Raw genomic sequence first — 17,027 nt, 5'->3', positions numbered from 1 at the left:
TAAAGTTTGAGCTTGTCAATAGCAGCAATGATCCAGGACTTCAAACTTGTCACAGGGGGTCACCATCTTGGAAAGTGTCTGTGACACTCACATGCTCAGTGGGCTCTGATTGGCTGTTGAGAAGCTAAGCTTAGGGCTCGTCACTAATTATCCAGCAGAAAATGAGCTTCCCTGGCTGTAATATAAGCTGATGCTACAGGTTTGCTGATTATTCAATTCTGATGCTAATTGCACTGGTTTCTGTGCTGCCATGTAGTAATTATGTGTATTAATTACTAATCAGCCTTATATTGTGACATTTCTATTCTATGTGTACTGTATATTGTGAGTGGGTCCCTAAGCTCAGTAAGTGACAGCAGCACAGAGCATGTGCAGTGAATCAGCAGAAAAGAAGATGGGGAGCTACTGGGGCATCTTTGGAGACACAGATCTTCACTGCTAAAGGGCTGTGGTTGCCTTGGGCTGGTACAGAAGCACAAAACATCATGTGCAACATTTCTACCTACTTCTTTAGTTAGGCTTTAGTTCTCCTTTAAATATTCAAAGCAGACGAGCTTGTTGGTGATGTTGGATTTTCCTCTTGCCGAACTCATAGCCCCTATATGTGGTTTCTGGACAGTTTCCCTTTGATCAGTATATTTTGGGTTGCGCAGGAAGAAGAGTTATGCCGTTAGAATAGCCGGGGTTGTAGAGTTCAGCAAACATTAAAGCAAGTCTGCTGCTAAACCAGGAGCCCCCTCCACCCGTTCTGCTCCCACCAACATTTCCGCCAGTGCATCTGTCTCTGCTGTTGTTTGTTGATATTGTTTCCATAAACCTTTCCATGGTTTTACCCAAAAACATCCTTCTCGCCATAACTCTTTGTAGTATCTACAAGCCTACTTGGGGCTGTTCCTGCTGAACTGTGCTTAGTGCTGGGGAATACCTAAGCCAGCCAACAGTATCAGGCTAATGTAGGAAAGAAAGTACAGTAAGGGAAGGAACATCTTCATAAAATCTATGTTTGTCATATTGAGAAAAATATCATTACTGTCCTGGCCAAAGAAAATGGATCTCTTGTTTTCTCCATCCCTTTAACATCTTTTATTTTCTTTATTGCAGTTTTCAAAAAGTATTATTTGGAAATCCCAAGTTCCCACGTGTACTTTGACCAAGAATATAATAAACACTTGCCAAATCTGAACATTACGTCCGATGTCCTGCTAAATTCAACGTTCAATGGCTCCGTGCTTGCGCAGAACGCGAGTATTGACCACGAGGAAATCCATTATGGCCGGGAGTCGGCGGTGCTCAGTCTCATGCTGATGTTTGGCACCTTGTGGCTGGGGCACACGCTCTATCAGTTCAAGAAAAGGTAAGAATATTCAATATGTATTTATTATTATAGCTGGTCATAAGTAGCAACCGTGAGGATAATAGTCTCTGGGAAGGGAGTGTGACTGTGAGATAGCAGGTATAGTAGGGAGAGATGGTGCCTATAGTAACAGTGGATAATAGTCTCTGGGAAGGGAGTGTGTCTGTGGGATAGCAGGTATAGTAGGGAGCGATGGTGTCTATAGTAACAGTGGATAATAGTCTCTGGGAAGGGAGTGTGACTGTGGGATAGCAGGTATAGTAGGGAGAGATGGTGTCTATAGTAACAGTGGATAATAGTCTCTGGGAAGGGAGTGTGACTGTGGGATAGCAGGTATAGTAGGGAGAGATGGTGTCTATAGTAACAGTGGGATAATAGTCTCTGGGAAGGGAGTGTGACTGTGGGATAGCAGGTATAGTAGGGAGAGATGGTGCCTATAGTAACAGTGGGATAATAGTCTCTGGGAAGGGAGTGTGACTGTGAGATAGCAGGTATAGTAGGGAGAGATGGTGTCTATAGTAACAGTGGATAATAGTCTCTGGGAAGGGAGTGTGACTGTGGGATAGCAGGTATAGTAGGGAGAGATGGTGTCTATAGTAACAGTGGATAATAGTCTCTGAGAAGGGAGTGTGACTGTGGGATAGCAGGTATAGTAGGGAGAGATGGTGCCTATAGTAACAGTGGGATAATAGTCTCTGGGAAGGGAGTGTGACCATGGGATAGCAGGTATAGTAGGGAGAGATGGTGTCTATAGTAACAGTGGATAATAGTCTCTGGGAAGGGCGTGTGACTGTGGGATAGCAGGTATAGTAGGGAAAGATGGTGTCTATAGTAACAGTGGATAATAGTCTCTGGGAAGGGAGTGTGACTGTGGGATAGCAGGTATAGTAGGGAAAGATGGTGTCTATAGTAACAGTGGGATAATAGTCTCTGGGAAGGGAGTGTGACTGTGGGATAGCAGGTATAGTAGGTAGAGATGGTGCCTATAGTAACAGTGGATAATAGTCTCTGGGAAGGGAGTGTGACTGTGGGATAGCAGGTATAGTAGGGAGAGATGGTGTCTATAGTAACAGTAGGATAATAGTCTCTGGGAAGGGAGTGTGACTGTGGGATAGCAGGTATAGTAGGGAGAGATGGTGTCTATAGTAACAGTGGATAATAGTCTCTGGAAGGGAGTGTGACTGTGGGATAGCAGGTATAGTAGGGAGAGATGGTGCCTATAGTAACAGTGGATAATAGTCTCTGGGAAGGGAGTGTGACTGTGGGATAGCAGGTATAGTAGGGAGAGATGCTGCCTATAGTAACAGTGGATAATAGTCTCTGGGAAGGGAGTGTGACTGTGGGATAGCAGGTATAGTAGGGAGAGATGGTGTCTATAGTAACAGTGGATAATAGTCTCTAGGAAGGGAGTGTGACTGTGGGATAGCAGGTATAGTAGGGAGAGATGGTGTCTTATAGTAACAGTGGATAATAGTCTATGGGAAGGGAGTGTGACTGTGGGATAGCAGTATAGTAGGGAGAGATGGTGTCTATAGTAACAGTGGATAATAGTCCTGGGAAGGGAGTGTGACTGTGGATAGCAGGTATAGTAGGGAGAGATGGTGCCTATAGTAACAGTGGATAATAGTCTCTGGGAAGGGAGTGTGTCTGTGGATAGCAGGTATAGTAGGGAGGCGATGGTGTCTATAGTAACAGTGGATAATAGTCTCTGGGAAGGGAGTGTGACTGTGGGATAGCAGGTATAGTAGGGAGAGATGGTGTCTATAGTAACAGTGGATAATAGTCTCTGGGAAGGGAGTGTGACTGTGGGATAGCAGGTATAGTAGGGAGAGATGGTGTCTATAGTAACAGTGGGATAATAGTCTCTGGGAAGGGATGTGTGACTGTGGGATAGCAGGTATAGTAGGGAGAGATGTGCCTATAGTAACAGTGGGATAATAGTCTCTGGGAAGGGAGTGTGACTGTGCAGATAGCAAGGTATAGTAGGGAGAGATGGTGTCTATAGTACACAGTGGATATAGTCTCTGGAAGGGAGTGTGACCTGTGGGGATCAGCAGGTTAGTAGGGAGAGATGGTGTCCTATCATGTAACCAGTGGATAATAGTCTCTGAGAAGGGAGTGTTGGACCTTGGTGGGATAGCAGGTATCAGTAGGGAGAGATGGTGGCCTATAGTAACAGTGGGATAATACGTCTCTGGAAGGGAGGTGTGACCATGGATAGGCAGGTATAGTAAGGGAGACGATGGTGTCTATAGTAACAGTGGATAATAGTCTCTGGGAAGGGCGTGGTGACTGTGGGATAGCAGGTATAGTAGGGAAGAATGGTGTCTATAGTAAACAGTTGGATAAATAGTCTCTGGGAAGGAGTGTGGACTGTGGATAGCAGGTATAGTTAGGTAGAGATGGTGGCCTATAGTAACAGTGGATAATAGTCTCTGGGAAGGGAGTGTGACTGTGGGATAGCAGGTATAGTAGGGAGAGATGGTGTCTATAGTAACAGTAGGGATTAATAGTCTCTGGGAAGGGAGTGTGACTGTGGGATAGCAGGTATAGTAGGGAGAGATGGTGTCTATAGTAACAGTGGATAATAGTCTCTGGGAAGGGAGTGTGGACTGTGGGATAGCAGGTATAGTAGGGAGAGATGGTGCCTATAGTAACAGTGGATAATATCTCTGGGAAGGGAGTGTGACTGTGGGATAGCAGGTATAGTAGGGAGAGATGGTGCCTATAGTAACAGTGGATAATAGTCCTCTGGGAGGGAGTGTGACTGTGGGATAGCAGGTATAGTAGGGAGAGATTGGTGTCTATAGTAACAGTGGATAATAGTCTCTAGGAAGGGAGTGTGACTGTGGGATAGCAGGTATAGTAGGGAGAGATGGTGTCTATAGTAACAGTGGATAATAGTCTATGGGAAGGAGTGTGACTGTGGGATAGCAGGTATAGTAGGAGAGATGGTGTCTATAAGTAACAGTGGATAATAGTCTCTGGAAGGGAGTGTGAACTGTGGGATAGCAGGTATAGTAGGGAGAGATGGTGCCCTATAGTAACAGTGGATAATAGTCTCTGGGAAGGGAGTGTGACTGTGGGATAGCAGGTATGTAGGGGAGAGATGGTGTCTATAGTAACAGTGGATAATAGTCTAATGGGAAGGGAGTGTGACTGTGGGATAGCAGGTATAGTAGGGAGAGATGGTGTCTATAGTAACAGTGGCTAATAGTCTCTGGGAAGGGAGTGTGACTGTGGGATAGCAGGTTATAGTAGGGAGAGATGGTGCCTATAGTAACAGTGGATAATAGTCTCTGGGAAGGGATGTGGACTGTGGGATAGCAGGTATAGTAGGGAGAGATGGTGTCTATAGTAACAGTGGATATAGTCCTCTGGGAAGGGAGTGTGACTGTGGGATAGCAGGTATAGTAGGGAGAGATGGTGCCTATAGTAACAGTGGATAATAGTCTCTGGGAAGGGAGTGTGACTGTGGGGATAGCAGGTATAGTAGGGAGAGATGTGCCTATAGTAACAGTGGATAATAGTCTCTGGGAAGGGAGTGTGACTGTGGGATAGCAGGTATAGTAGGGAGAGATGGTGCCTATAGTAACAGTGAATTTGTGTTGAACATGTGATTAGGGAAGCAAAGATCTGTCATTGTAGCAGTGAACTAACCCTATTGTTGGGCTGTGAATCCAATCTCTAGTAAAAATCTGCACAATAGTTACATTTTAAAAAATGAATAATATTCTTCCTTTGTGAAAACAGACAGAAAAACATTTTTGTAGACGTGGGCTGAATATAGTCTCTTGTTTAGCTTTCAGCACATTGATCATGTTTTCTGATAAATAACAGACGCTGTCTTAAAGGGGAACTGTCCACTAAATAATATGGTTCTAGCGATTAGCGATCAGAAACTGTCAGATGGGGTTTGATGTGAATGACTGAAAGGTTTAAGTGATTTCCTTTCATGCACATCCAGTAAACACTAATACACACACACACACACACACATATATATATATATATAACCATGTCCATTGCAATTTGCAGCCCGTACCTCCACTCGCGAGTGCGTGAGATGCTGTCGGACTGCGCTCTGCCGATATCTGTTCTGACCTTCTCAGTGGTGGGATCCTACTTCTTCAAAGAGATTCACAGTAAGTTTCTGCTCCTCCCGCATGTCCATAACTTTGCCTCTAGTCTGGGGGTTCAGCTCTGGGGAGCGGCTGCATATTAGGGAAAATCTTTGGGAAAAGGCAGAAATGACACTATGATACTGCTGGGCCCCTGATGATGTGTAAATATGACGGTAACTGTGAGAAATTACAGCTTCATTATATTATGGGGACCTTTAGTACTTCAGCTGTGGCTCAACTGCACCTCCTACACCCCACAAATGCCTGTGTCAAATCTCCCCTATATTATTTACTGACCAGCCCTGTGTTACTGATGTATATTCGCTCGTGTTGGTGGCCGCCCCCTGAGGGCGTTAGTGGCCGCCCTCTGTGGGAGTTAGTGGCCACCCTGAGGGGTGTGTGGCCGCCCCCTGAAGGGTGTTAGTGGCCACCCCTGTTAGTGGCCGGCCCCCGAGGGGTGTTAGTGGCCAGCCCCCCAGACGGGTGTTGGTGGGCCCCCCCCCCAGACGGGTGTTGGTGGGCCCCCCCCCAGATGGGTGTTGGTGGGCCCCCCCCCAGACAGGTGTTGGTGGCCCCCCCCAGACGGGTGTTGGTGGGCCTCCCCCAGACGGGGGTTGGTGGCCGCCCCCCCCAGACGGGTGTTGGTGCCCCCCCCAGACGGGTGTTGGTGCCCCCCCAGACGGATGTTGGTGCCCCCCCCCAGACGGATGTTAGTGGCCGCCCCCCGACAGCAGGTGTTAGTCAGTACCTCAGTTTCATATGCATTCTCATTTATTTGTACCTGCTGTTGAGCTGCTGCTAATTTCCCCTCTCCCATCCGCTACTCACCCCTCGTGCTGCTGAAAGATGCCCCCAGCTGTCCTCACTCTGCAGCATCAAAATATGAAATGTTGCCCAGTAATATGAGCAGAATAATATCCGTGCGCGTCACTGTATGATCCGGATTATAATGGAAAACCACATGCACTGAGCACTGCTCCACTTACCCACGTTATTGTTCCACTGCTGAATAACAGGAAGCTACTTTGTCTGTGCAGTCGCAGGTGTGTGAGCAGCAGTGCAGGGCTTTGAGGGTCACTCTCCACAAGCCATGTCTTTGTACATTCAGGGGGGTCTCTGAGCTCACAAAGGGGGGGTCACTTGGCAGAAGGGACAGTCTCTTCCCCCTCAGGAAAAGGACACGGGGCAGCCGGGAGTTTCTCCCTATCCCTGGAAATAGTTACATATGTTTATTGTATCCCTCCCTAGCCTGTTAAATTCTCATTAGTAGGTTTAGATTCTCTATAAACCGCAATAATCTTAATGTCTGGAAGGAAGTAGAAGGAATTACTCTATATACAGTTTTTTTGGATGCTGGTGCCCCTTTAAATTATTCAGAAACAAATAATTAACTCACAATAAATGTTAATTTTATGGTTAACTTCCCCTTTAGAATCTTGGCTGGTTGCTGAGGTCACTGGGCCTGGATAGCAAAATGCAGATTAATTGTGGGGTTAAATATTTGTTGCCCTTCTCCTCATTGGTCACCATTGTATTTCAGTCTCCTTATTCCTCCTTATTCTTCCATGCAGACTGCTCGCTTGTTGCTAGGGTCAGAAAACCTAGCAACCAGACTGCATTGTTTTTGCAGCCAAGTTTTATAGTTGCTGTGCTGTACTTGGGTGATTCTTCCCATGCTGTACCTTCTTTATATAAAGCGTATTATTAACGTCACACCTTTTTCCCTTGCAGTTGCCAAGTTCAACTACATAAAGACGGAGAGTATGTTTGTGCTGTCTCCTATTGGCTCTCTCTCCATGGGACCAATAACTAGCGCCATGGGACTGGGATTCCTCCTCTCTATGCTCTTCTTTATAGAACAGAACATTGTCGCTTCACTGACCAACGCTCCAGAGAACAGGTAACATCAGAGAGATCCCATAAAACTATATCAGCATAGGTATCCCCTGTACTAAGCACAATTCAGCAGGAACAGTCCCTAAGTTTGCTCATAGTCTGTACAGAGAGATCCCATAAAACTATGGCAGCATAGGTATCCCCTGTACTAAGCACAATTCAGCAGGAACAGTCCCCTAAGTTTGCTCATAGTCTGTACAGAGAGATCCCATAAAACTATGGCAGCATAGGTATTCCCCTGTACTAAGCACAATTCAGCAGGAACAGTCCCTAAGTTTGCTCATAGTCTGTACAGAGAGATCCCATAAAACTATGGCATCATAGGTATCCCCTGTACTAAGCACAATTCAGCAGGAACAGTCCCTAAATTTGCTCATAGTCTGTACAGAGAGATCCCATAAAACTATGGCAGCATAGGTATTCCCTGTACTAAGCACAATTCAGCAGGAACAGTCCCTAAGTTTGCTCATAGTCTGTACAGAGAGATCCCATAAAACTATGGCAGCATAGGTATTCCCCTGTACTAAGCACAATTCAGCAGGAACAGTCCCTAAGTTTGCTCATAGTCTGTACAGAGAGATCCCATAAAACTATGGCATCATAGGTATCCCCTGTACTAAGCACAATTCAGCAGGAACAGTGCCCTAAGTTTGCTCATAGTCTGTACAGAGAGATCCCATAAAACTATGGCAGCATAGGTATTCCCTGTACTAAGCCCAATTCAGCAGATTATTTTCCATGACATTAATATTATGCATTTTATTATCTCCTGGTTCAGGTTAGTTAAAGGTACAGCGTACCACTGGGACCTCCTGCTTGTGGCGCTTATAAACACAGGACTGTCCGTATTTGGGATGCCCTGGATTCACGCCGCATTTCCTCACTCCCCGATGCATGTGCGGGCACTGGCCAACGTGGAGGAGAGAGTGGAGCACGGCCACATCTATGAGACGTAAGTAGTGAAGCAGAACAGTGTTAGTTTTGTGTCTCTGTTATACTCAGTTGTTACATGTATTGTGTGCCCAGACTGTTCCTTCTTTATGGGGGGTCTTTTACCAAAACAGAACATCAAAACACTCTGATTGAAGTTTACAGGGGGTGGGGTAAGCCAAGCAGTGGGTGTGGCTAGAACACTGATGGAAGCTTATAGGGGGTGGGGTAAGACAAGCAGTGGGTGTGGCTAGAACACTGATGGAAGCTTACAGGGGGTGGGCTCACCAAGCAGTGGGTGTAGCTAGAACACTGATGGAAGCTTACAGGGGGTAGGCTCACCAAGCAGTGGGTGTGGCTAGAACACTGATGGAAGCTTACAGGGGGTGGGCTCACCAAGCAGTGGGTGTGGCTAGAACACTGATGGAAGCTTACAGGGGTGGGCTCACCAAGCAGTGGGTGTGGCTAGAACACTGATGGAAGCTTACAGGGGGTGGGGTAAGCCAAGCAGTGGGTGTGGCTGGAACACTGATGGAAGCTTACAGGGGGTGGGGTAAGCCAAGCAGTGGGTGTGGCTAGAACACTGATGGAAGCTTACAGTAGAAGGGAGGCTGTATCTCGTGTCAGTTATTCCCTGTGGTGAAACATATATTTCATTCATATATCCTTTTTTTTTTTTTTCAATCAAGTCGCCATAATATATCTGTGATTATTACTGGCGCATGGCTTTTTGTAGAAAACCCTAATGAAGGGCCAATGAGACAAGCTGCTCCTTTGTGGCTATTAAAGGGGTTGGAATAGCGGAAGGCAAGAATGAAGTCAACACCTTTTTGTGAGACAGTTGGCTCTCAGTCTGTTTACATGGCTTCTCTTTTGCTGGTAACTATGGCACGAGCTTGGGCACGCAACTGCCAGCTCAGGATATTTATTGCCCAACACACCCAGCTAGTTAAAGGGACAGATAGGAATTTATGGATTTCTCTCTCTTCATTAGATAGAGCCCAGCCATGTCCATTGGCCGTACAGTTATTAAATACTACAGGTTTAGATGGAAGCTGGGGCTGAGGAAAGAATTCAAGAGCTTGCGCTCACATCAGGGAGTCCGACATGTTATGGTGGAACTAAACTGAATAGTTTTGGTAATTGTACTTTTTTCCCCTCTATAGGATCGTGAGTGTGAGAGAAACCCGTCTGACTTCACTGGTGGCCAACATTCTTGTTGGTCTGTCCCTCTTCCTCCTCCCTTACCCGCTGCAGTGGATTCCCAAACCCGTCCTGTACGGCCTCTTCCTGTACATTGCCCTCACCTCTATCGATGGCAACCAGCTCTTTGAGAGAGTGGCCCTCCTGCTGAAAGAGCAGGTAATATGTGTGCCATGAGCTCAGCATATGTAATAGTTTGCTCTTCCCTTATTGCACCATCGAGCGCTCATTACCCCTTTTGTTTCCCCATACAGACGGCGTACCCACCAACCCATTATATTCGGAGGGTCCCACAGAGGAAAATTCACTATTTCACGGGCCTGCAGGTTCTCCAGCTGGTTATCCTGTGTGGCTTTGGAATGTCGCCTCTCCCCTACATGAAGATGATCTTTCCTCTCATCATGATCGGCATGATCCCAATCAGGTAACATACTTTTATGGGATCTCTCTGTACAGACTATGAGCAAACTTAGGGGCTGTTCCTGCTGAATTGTGCTTAGAACAGGGGAATACCTATGCTGCCATAGTTTTATGGTATCTCTCTGTACAGACTATGAGCAAACTTAGGGGACTGTTCCTGCTGAATTGTGCTTCGCACAGGGGAATACCTATGCTGCCATAGTTTTATGGGATCTCTCTGTACAGACTATGAGCAAATTTATGGGACTGTTCCTGCTGAATTGTGCTTAGTACAGGGGAATACCTATGCTGCCATAGTTTTATGGGATCTCTCTGTACAGACTATGAGCAAACTTAGGGGACTGTTCCTGCTGAATTGTGCTTAGTACAGGGGAATACCTATGCTGCCATAGTTTTATGGGATCTCTCTGTACAGACAATGAGCAAATTTAGGGGACTGTTCCTGCTGAATTGTGCTTAGTACAGGGGAATACCTATGCTGATATAGTTTTATGGGATCTCTCTGTACAGACTATGAGCAAACTTAGGGGACTGTTCCTGCTGAATTGTGCTTAGTACAGGGGAATACCTATGCTGCCATAGTTTTATGGGATTTCTCTGTACAGACTATGAGCAAACTTAGGGGACTGTTCCTGCTGAATTGTGCTTAGTACAGGGAATACCTATGCTGCCATAGTTTTATGGGATCTCTCTGTACAGACTATGAGCAAACTTAGGGACTGTTCCTGCTGAATTGTGCTTAGTACAGAGGAATACCTATGCTGCCATAGTTTTATGGGATTTCTCTGTACAGACTATGAGCAAACTTAGGGACAGTTCCTGCTGAATTGTGCTTAGTACAGAGAATTAGCTATGATCATGTTTGTTTGTATCTCTTAAGCCTTTAAACAAACTTAAGAGACCATTAAAGAAACAGTGGGGTTTTTGAAAGAGGTTAGGAGAAGCTGTAACTAGGCAGCCGTGGAACAAAGGAGACTGAGGCAAGACTGAAACTGCAAGCTAAGCCAGGCGCAGCTATAGAAGCTAGAGAAAAGAAAGGGAATTAATGACACCATCTCATATCTCCATTAGACAAAGGGGGAATTAACAGTAAATAGTTTCACCCAAAGGTGCTGATTTAGCATAGGGTTTGTGTGTGTGTCCGACGGTGAGGATTGGTCACTAACTTGTTAAGTTCCTGGTGATGTAACAAAGCACCTTGGCTTTTGTACATTTAAAAGAACAGTAACATAAAAAATGAGTGTTTTTCATATAAAGTGTTGCCCTGCACTGGTAAAACTGCTGTGTTTCCTTCTCAAACACTACTATAGTTTATATGAACAAGCTGCTTTCTCCCATGGCTACACAACAGCTGGTTTATATAAACTATAGTAGTACTTATTCTATCTACTGTGTATCCTGTGCTTGAATGGCTGCCCCCATGGCTACACAGCAGCTTATTTATGTAAACTATAGTAGTACTTATCTGTTATCTACTGTGTATCCTGTGCTTGAATGACTGCCCCCATGGCTACAAAGCAGCTTGTTTATATAAACTATAGTAGTACTTATCTGTTATCTACTGTGTATCCTGTGCTTGAATGGCTGCCCCCATGGCTACACAGCAGCTTGTTTATATAAACTATAGGAGAGTTTCTGAAACAAACGCACCGGTTTTACCAGTACAACACAACAGTACATTATATTTTCATTACTTTAAAACACTTTCATTTTTTGGTGTTACTGTTCCTTTAATCCGTGCACAAACAGCAGCACCTTCCTCTGGGGCCGGTCCCATTTATCTCACTAATCTCTTATCTGCATGTTAACGGCCATTAAACATCGTTCCTAATTATCCAGTACTGGAGTCCAACAGGTGCAGGTGCCCCTCTCATGAGCCAATCCGCACGGAGCATTTATTCGTGCCCTGTGTACAAGCAAAAGTGACTGGTTGCCATGGGTTACTAGACTTTGGTTGTATACAATAATTATCTTGATGTCTCATCTCCCAGACTCTCTGATGCCATTTGTTCTCTCTCTCATCTCCAGATACAACCTACTACCAAAAATAATCGAATCCAAATACCTGGACGCCATGGACGCAGAACATTAGGATCAGGCGGGTTTTTTTTGGAGAGGTAGGGAGGATGGATTTTTCCATTTTACCTTTGCACCCCGGAGACTCTCATCTTATCTCCATACGAGGGAAGGACGACCAACCAAAGCGCAGCGATTTGCTTCCTCATTTCCCGGCTCTGCTTCCCGCCAACTGGAAACCCAAAGATCTTGCTTGTTCTTTTTCTACTGGAGCCTCGGGAATTCAGTGGATCCTTTTTTATGTGTCTTGGAAGTGAAAATAAAATGTGACTTGTGACAAACCAGGATTTATACGATGAGGGGCCAAAAAAAAAATATCATTTTTTTTCTCTCCGGAGAACCTTGCAATATTTTTAGAGAGGCCTCTGGAATATTCCGGCTCTACGTTGTATATCTATAAATCTATATACGGACGGACGTTGGACTTGCACCCGGCAAACTGAAGGAGACTCAATATTTTGTATTGTACGTGTGATTTCTAACTCAAACGGTCAGGGGGGGTCGGATCAGTTCCCGTGTGTGAGAGATGAATGTATATTACCCAGCAGCCCCCGCTACAGCAGCGCATGAGTTAAAGGATAAGTAAACCTTAAAAATAATTGAATGTAAAATTGATGAGGGGGTTATTCTAAGCACTTTTGTAATGTATATTCATTATTTATTGTTTTTTAATTCCAAGATATTAAGGGATACATGTACTGTTAATATGAATGAATTTTGTTACAACAGCGCCACCTGCTGGTCAGTTTCCCACCAGTCTGACCACCAAGTAGTCAAGGAAGTTGTCAGGAGAAAGAAAGAGGCTGATGTTCTTCTGCTTAGGAAAGATGTGAGAAAGGTTTCTAATTTTATTCCTAAGCAGAAGAACATCAGAGCAGCCTCTTTCTTTCTCCTGACAACTTCCTTGACTACTTGGTGGTCAGACTGGTGGGAAACTGACCAGCAGGTGGAGCTGTTGTAACAAAATTCATTCATATTAACAGTACATGTTTATCCCTTAATATCTTGGAATTAAAAAACAATAAATAATGAATGTACATTGCAAAAGTGGTGCACAATGCCTGTAATTGTACCATTATTAATCCAAAAAGAAGTGTCCAAAACAAATAATAAAAGGGGAAAAAATACTCACAGTTCACCCAAGTCCACGGGTGCAAAAAATCTGAAATAGCAAAAAGTTGTGAGTTTTCTCTAAAAGTAAAGACCAAAAATTATTAAAACTTCAAATAATTTATAAGGACATATTAGGCTGAGCCTATGAGTTAGTGCCCCAGTAGGCATGAAACGTGTTAGGCGGTCACCTGTATGTCCTAATAAATTATTTGAATTTTTAATAATTTTTGCTCTTTACTGTTGGAGAAAACTCACAACTTTTTGCTCAGAATAGCACCCTCATCAATTTTACATTCACTTATTTTAAAGGTTTATTTATCCTTTAAAGGACTAATAACGTTTAAAAAAATTAATACATCGGAAAAAACCCACTAAGACAAAAATTTCAAATTGCAAAGTCTTTATTAAGAAATAACTTGACGAAACTCCGATTGCGCTCCTCTTCAGAAAGCGATTGGGCTATCCATCGTGCGGCACTCGATTTCTCCTCCCTGCCTTCCTTATAGGAGATAGCCAGGGAGGAGAAATCGAACGCCGCACGATAGATCGTCGCCGTGTCCCCTTTTCTGAAGAGGAGCGCAAGCGGAGTTTCGCTAAGTTATTTCTCAATAAAGACTTTGCGATTTGAAAGATTAATTTGTCTTGGTGGGGGTATAATTCGATGTATTCTAGCAAATTTTTGGATTTTTTTTTTCTTTTGATATTGCTGGTCCTTTAAGCTCGCCGACGCTCCTTTGCATATCTTTTTTTTTTTTCTTAAAAATTTGTAAAAAATGTGGATTTGTGATTTTTGCACAGCAGCAGCTTGGCGTGATGTACCAATTGTCTGGGGTACCAGCACCTTCTCTTCTTTCCAAGCCCCGTGTGCTCCCGCGTGCGCCGACGCTGATTTATGTATAATGTTTATACATCACTAGTACAAGGTGGGTCACACTAACTAGGGATATATATCTATATATGACCTCTTTCTGGAAGGCCACACTACTAGCAATGCCTCTACCAACTAATGTGTCAGTTGAACTACACTTCCCAGCATGCCCCACCAGGCAAAGGAGCAGTTGCTGCACTCTGGGAGTTGTGCTTCAGCCTTAGCTGGAGAACTACAATTTGGCTACGTCTGCTAAATAAAAAATAGTTTATTGTGCACTGTTCAAGGGAAAAAAACATTTTGCTTCTCCTAAAATTTATAGTAATTATTAGTGCAATGCACTTGGGTAAGGGCGCTCCTGTATACAGCATGGGAAAAGCAAAATGTTGTCTACTCTACGGAGGATTCTGTAGAACGAGGGGGTGGGGCCTAGAAATACAGGGTGGAGCCTATTCTGCCATTCTGTTCAACAAGAGGGCAGGGTTTGTCATCGTATAGAATGAAAGGGTGGAGCCTATCCATCTCTAGAGCTAGAGGGAGGAGCCTGTAATACTTTCCTTTCATAGCATTCGAGGGCGGGGCCTAGTTATGCAAGGGGTGGAGTTTATCCATCTTAATGCTTTCCCTAAAAGCTATTTCTGTATTCAGAAGTTTCATTATAGTGTTTTTTTGTGATACGGTTATCCCTGCTGCTAAACTTGGCCCCTCCCAGAATTCACCTTTTTTTTTTTTAAAGGGAAAGTTCATGCTTACAGTTAACTTTTCATATTTTGCATTCTGCCGTCAATCTCTATTGGTTCTTAAATATTTAACCTTCCTTCTGAGCTCCCCAGAGAATATCCCTACGGAGGAAACCTTCCGGTTGCTGGGGCCACAGTGCCTTTTATTTGCCTTTTTTTTTTTTTTTTTTTTTTAAGTTTCACACGACTCGGCAGCAGCAATAGAAATGAATAGAAATCGGTCAAAATGCAACGTGATTCTTTTCAACATCATCAGGCTTTACTTTCCCTTTAGCGTAACGCGTGGATATCTGATGTGAATTTCGCATGATGTATCCGTGTAGGGCTGAACTCATACTTTTGTTTTTGTTTTCCAAGAAAAAAAACAGTGTAAATATTTGTGTGTTGGTGTTAGGTCAGTTATATCCGACATAGAGACAAACAGCGGAACCTTTGTCTATTATATATATATTTTTCTTTCTTTTTTCTAAGTGTTTGCTGTGCCTTTATAATTTGCATTGTATGTATGAAACCTTGTTTCTCTGCACCAGTTTGGGTTTGTTTTAGTTTTTTTTGTTGCCTTTCCTTATTGACCTTGAGCGTGCGGCAGTCTGTATGGATACTAAGTATCACTAGAAATGTCTGACTTCCCTGAATCTTTTGGGGTAAAAGTAGGACCGAGGGTTCGGTGATGAAAGATGGTTAAACTATAACCGCCATGGTGACCATAGACTCAACTAGTATGATGGGAGTTGTAGTTTAACGTCATCAGAAGGAGCTGTAGGAGCCAGGGGAAGTCAGATGTCTGTAGAGAAGCTGTGCATGCTCGGTCTTGCTCTATGCTGCTTCATTTTGCTACCAATTGGGTCTGTTCTGTAAATATTCGAGATGTTTCAAATCAAAGGGAAGAGAGAACCACAGAAAATTCTATTAATAAAGAACGGTTTGGAAAAAAATCTTTTTTTTTTATTTGGCTGCCTTTTGTGTATGTAAAAATATAGATTCATATAATGAATGTAAAGCAACAGCGCCACCTGCTGGGCAGCTCAGCCGAATGTCTACAGTTAGCTGAAAATTAATGTAGTGAGAAGAGGAAAGTCTGATGTTCTGTTTGGGGAGAGAAAAAGTTTGTGAACCAGGAAGGAATCACCTGACATTTCTCTGCTCCGTTCTTGGCAGAAACCGGACTTCACTCCAAAAGTTAATGCAGTTAAAATGATTTCATTTAGCCTAAGTGCCCATAAGGCATGAAACGCATCAGGCTATATTCTGAGATGTTTTTCTGTTAAATAAATGAATTTTAACTAGGGATGCACCCAATCCAGGATTCATTTAGGGATTCTGCCTATTTCAGCAGAATTTGGATGTGGCCGCACCTTTCTGCCCAGCCGAATCTGAATCCTAATTTGCATATGAAAATTAGGGACAGGGAGGGAAATCATGTGACTTTTTGTCACAAAACAAGGAAGTAAATTTTTTTTTACCCCCTTCCCATCCCTAATTTGCATATGCAAATTAGGATTCTGTAATGGCCGAATCTTTCACAAAGGATTCAGGGGGTTGGCCAAATCCAAACTAGTGGATTCAGGTGCATCCCTAATTTTAACCACATCAACTTTTGTAGTGAAGTCGGGTTTGTGCCTAAAATCAAATATCTTTGTGTCATACCTCCCAACTGTCCCTTTTTCGGAGGGACAGTCCCTCTTTTGACAGCTCAACCCGCAGTCCCTCATTTGTACTGGAAAGTCCCTCTTTTCTCTGCACTGAACAGCCAGAAAAAGAAACAAAGTTTCTCACTTAATTGGCTTTTGGCAGAGAGCCCAGAACAGCTAACAGGTGCAAATAAGATACTTTGTAACAATTTTGAGACACAAAAACACAGTTTAGATAAGGAGAAATATTTTCAAACTTTCATAACCTGCCAAATTTTGTAAAACGAACATGGTAATTAGGGGGTGTGGCCACAGAAAGGGGTGTGGTCAAAAATTGCTGCGCTACGTGCGGGAAAAAAAATTGTCCCTCTTTTTACTTCCAAAATGTTGGGAGGTATGCTGTGTGTTAATCGCCTCCCTAAGCTGAAGGTCTGGAGCTTGTACACCCGGACCCCCCAAGTTCACCCTGCTTTCGACTATGATCAACATTCGGTCTCCCTTAAAACTTATTTACAATTCTATGCAGAGCAACATCGCAAGACGTTCCTTTTCTCCCGAAATGAACAGCAGGTGGCACGGTTTCAAATTATGAAAATTAAAAACTGGTAATATCTTGAAAACTAGGAAAAAATATAAATTGCTCAGACAAGCACTTGTGCCTTAATTTTTTTT

The 17,027-nt window shown here is 43.8% G+C and overlaps 1 protein-coding gene across 3 annotated transcripts in view; it reads left to right on the top strand.

Moving 5' to 3' along the window:
- Window positions 1-15,659, top strand: part of slc4a11.L (solute carrier family 4 member 11 L homeolog) — a 92,731-nt gene extending 77,072 nt beyond the window's left edge. For 2 of the 3 annotated variants that reach the window (XM_041587107.1, XM_041587111.1), the window contains exons 15-21: window positions 1,102-1,354; window positions 5,393-5,499; window positions 7,210-7,378; window positions 8,153-8,326; window positions 9,471-9,666; window positions 9,762-9,931; window positions 11,956-12,698. In XM_041587107.1, the coding sequence (XP_041443041.1) occupies window positions 1,102-1,354; window positions 5,393-5,499; window positions 7,210-7,378; window positions 8,153-8,326; window positions 9,471-9,666; window positions 9,762-9,931; window positions 11,956-12,019 (1,133 nt within the window). In that variant the 3' untranslated portion in view covers window positions 12,020-12,698. Of the gene's footprint in view, window positions 1-1,101; window positions 1,355-5,392; window positions 5,500-7,209; window positions 7,379-8,152; window positions 8,327-9,470; window positions 9,667-9,761; window positions 9,932-11,955 lie in introns of all 3 variants that reach the window. The other variant, XM_041587115.1, reaches the window with a different exon arrangement.
- The last annotated feature ends 1,368 nt before the right edge of the window (window positions 15,660-17,027 follow it).

Source organism: Xenopus laevis, chromosome 1L, assembly GCF_017654675.1.
Source record: "Xenopus laevis strain J_2021 chromosome 1L, Xenopus_laevis_v10.1, whole genome shotgun sequence".
Classification (NCBI taxonomy): domain Eukaryota; kingdom Metazoa; phylum Chordata; class Amphibia; order Anura; family Pipidae; genus Xenopus; species Xenopus laevis.
The sequence above is the reverse complement of the archived record's forward strand: the minus strand, read 5'-3'. Positions and strand labels throughout refer to the sequence as shown.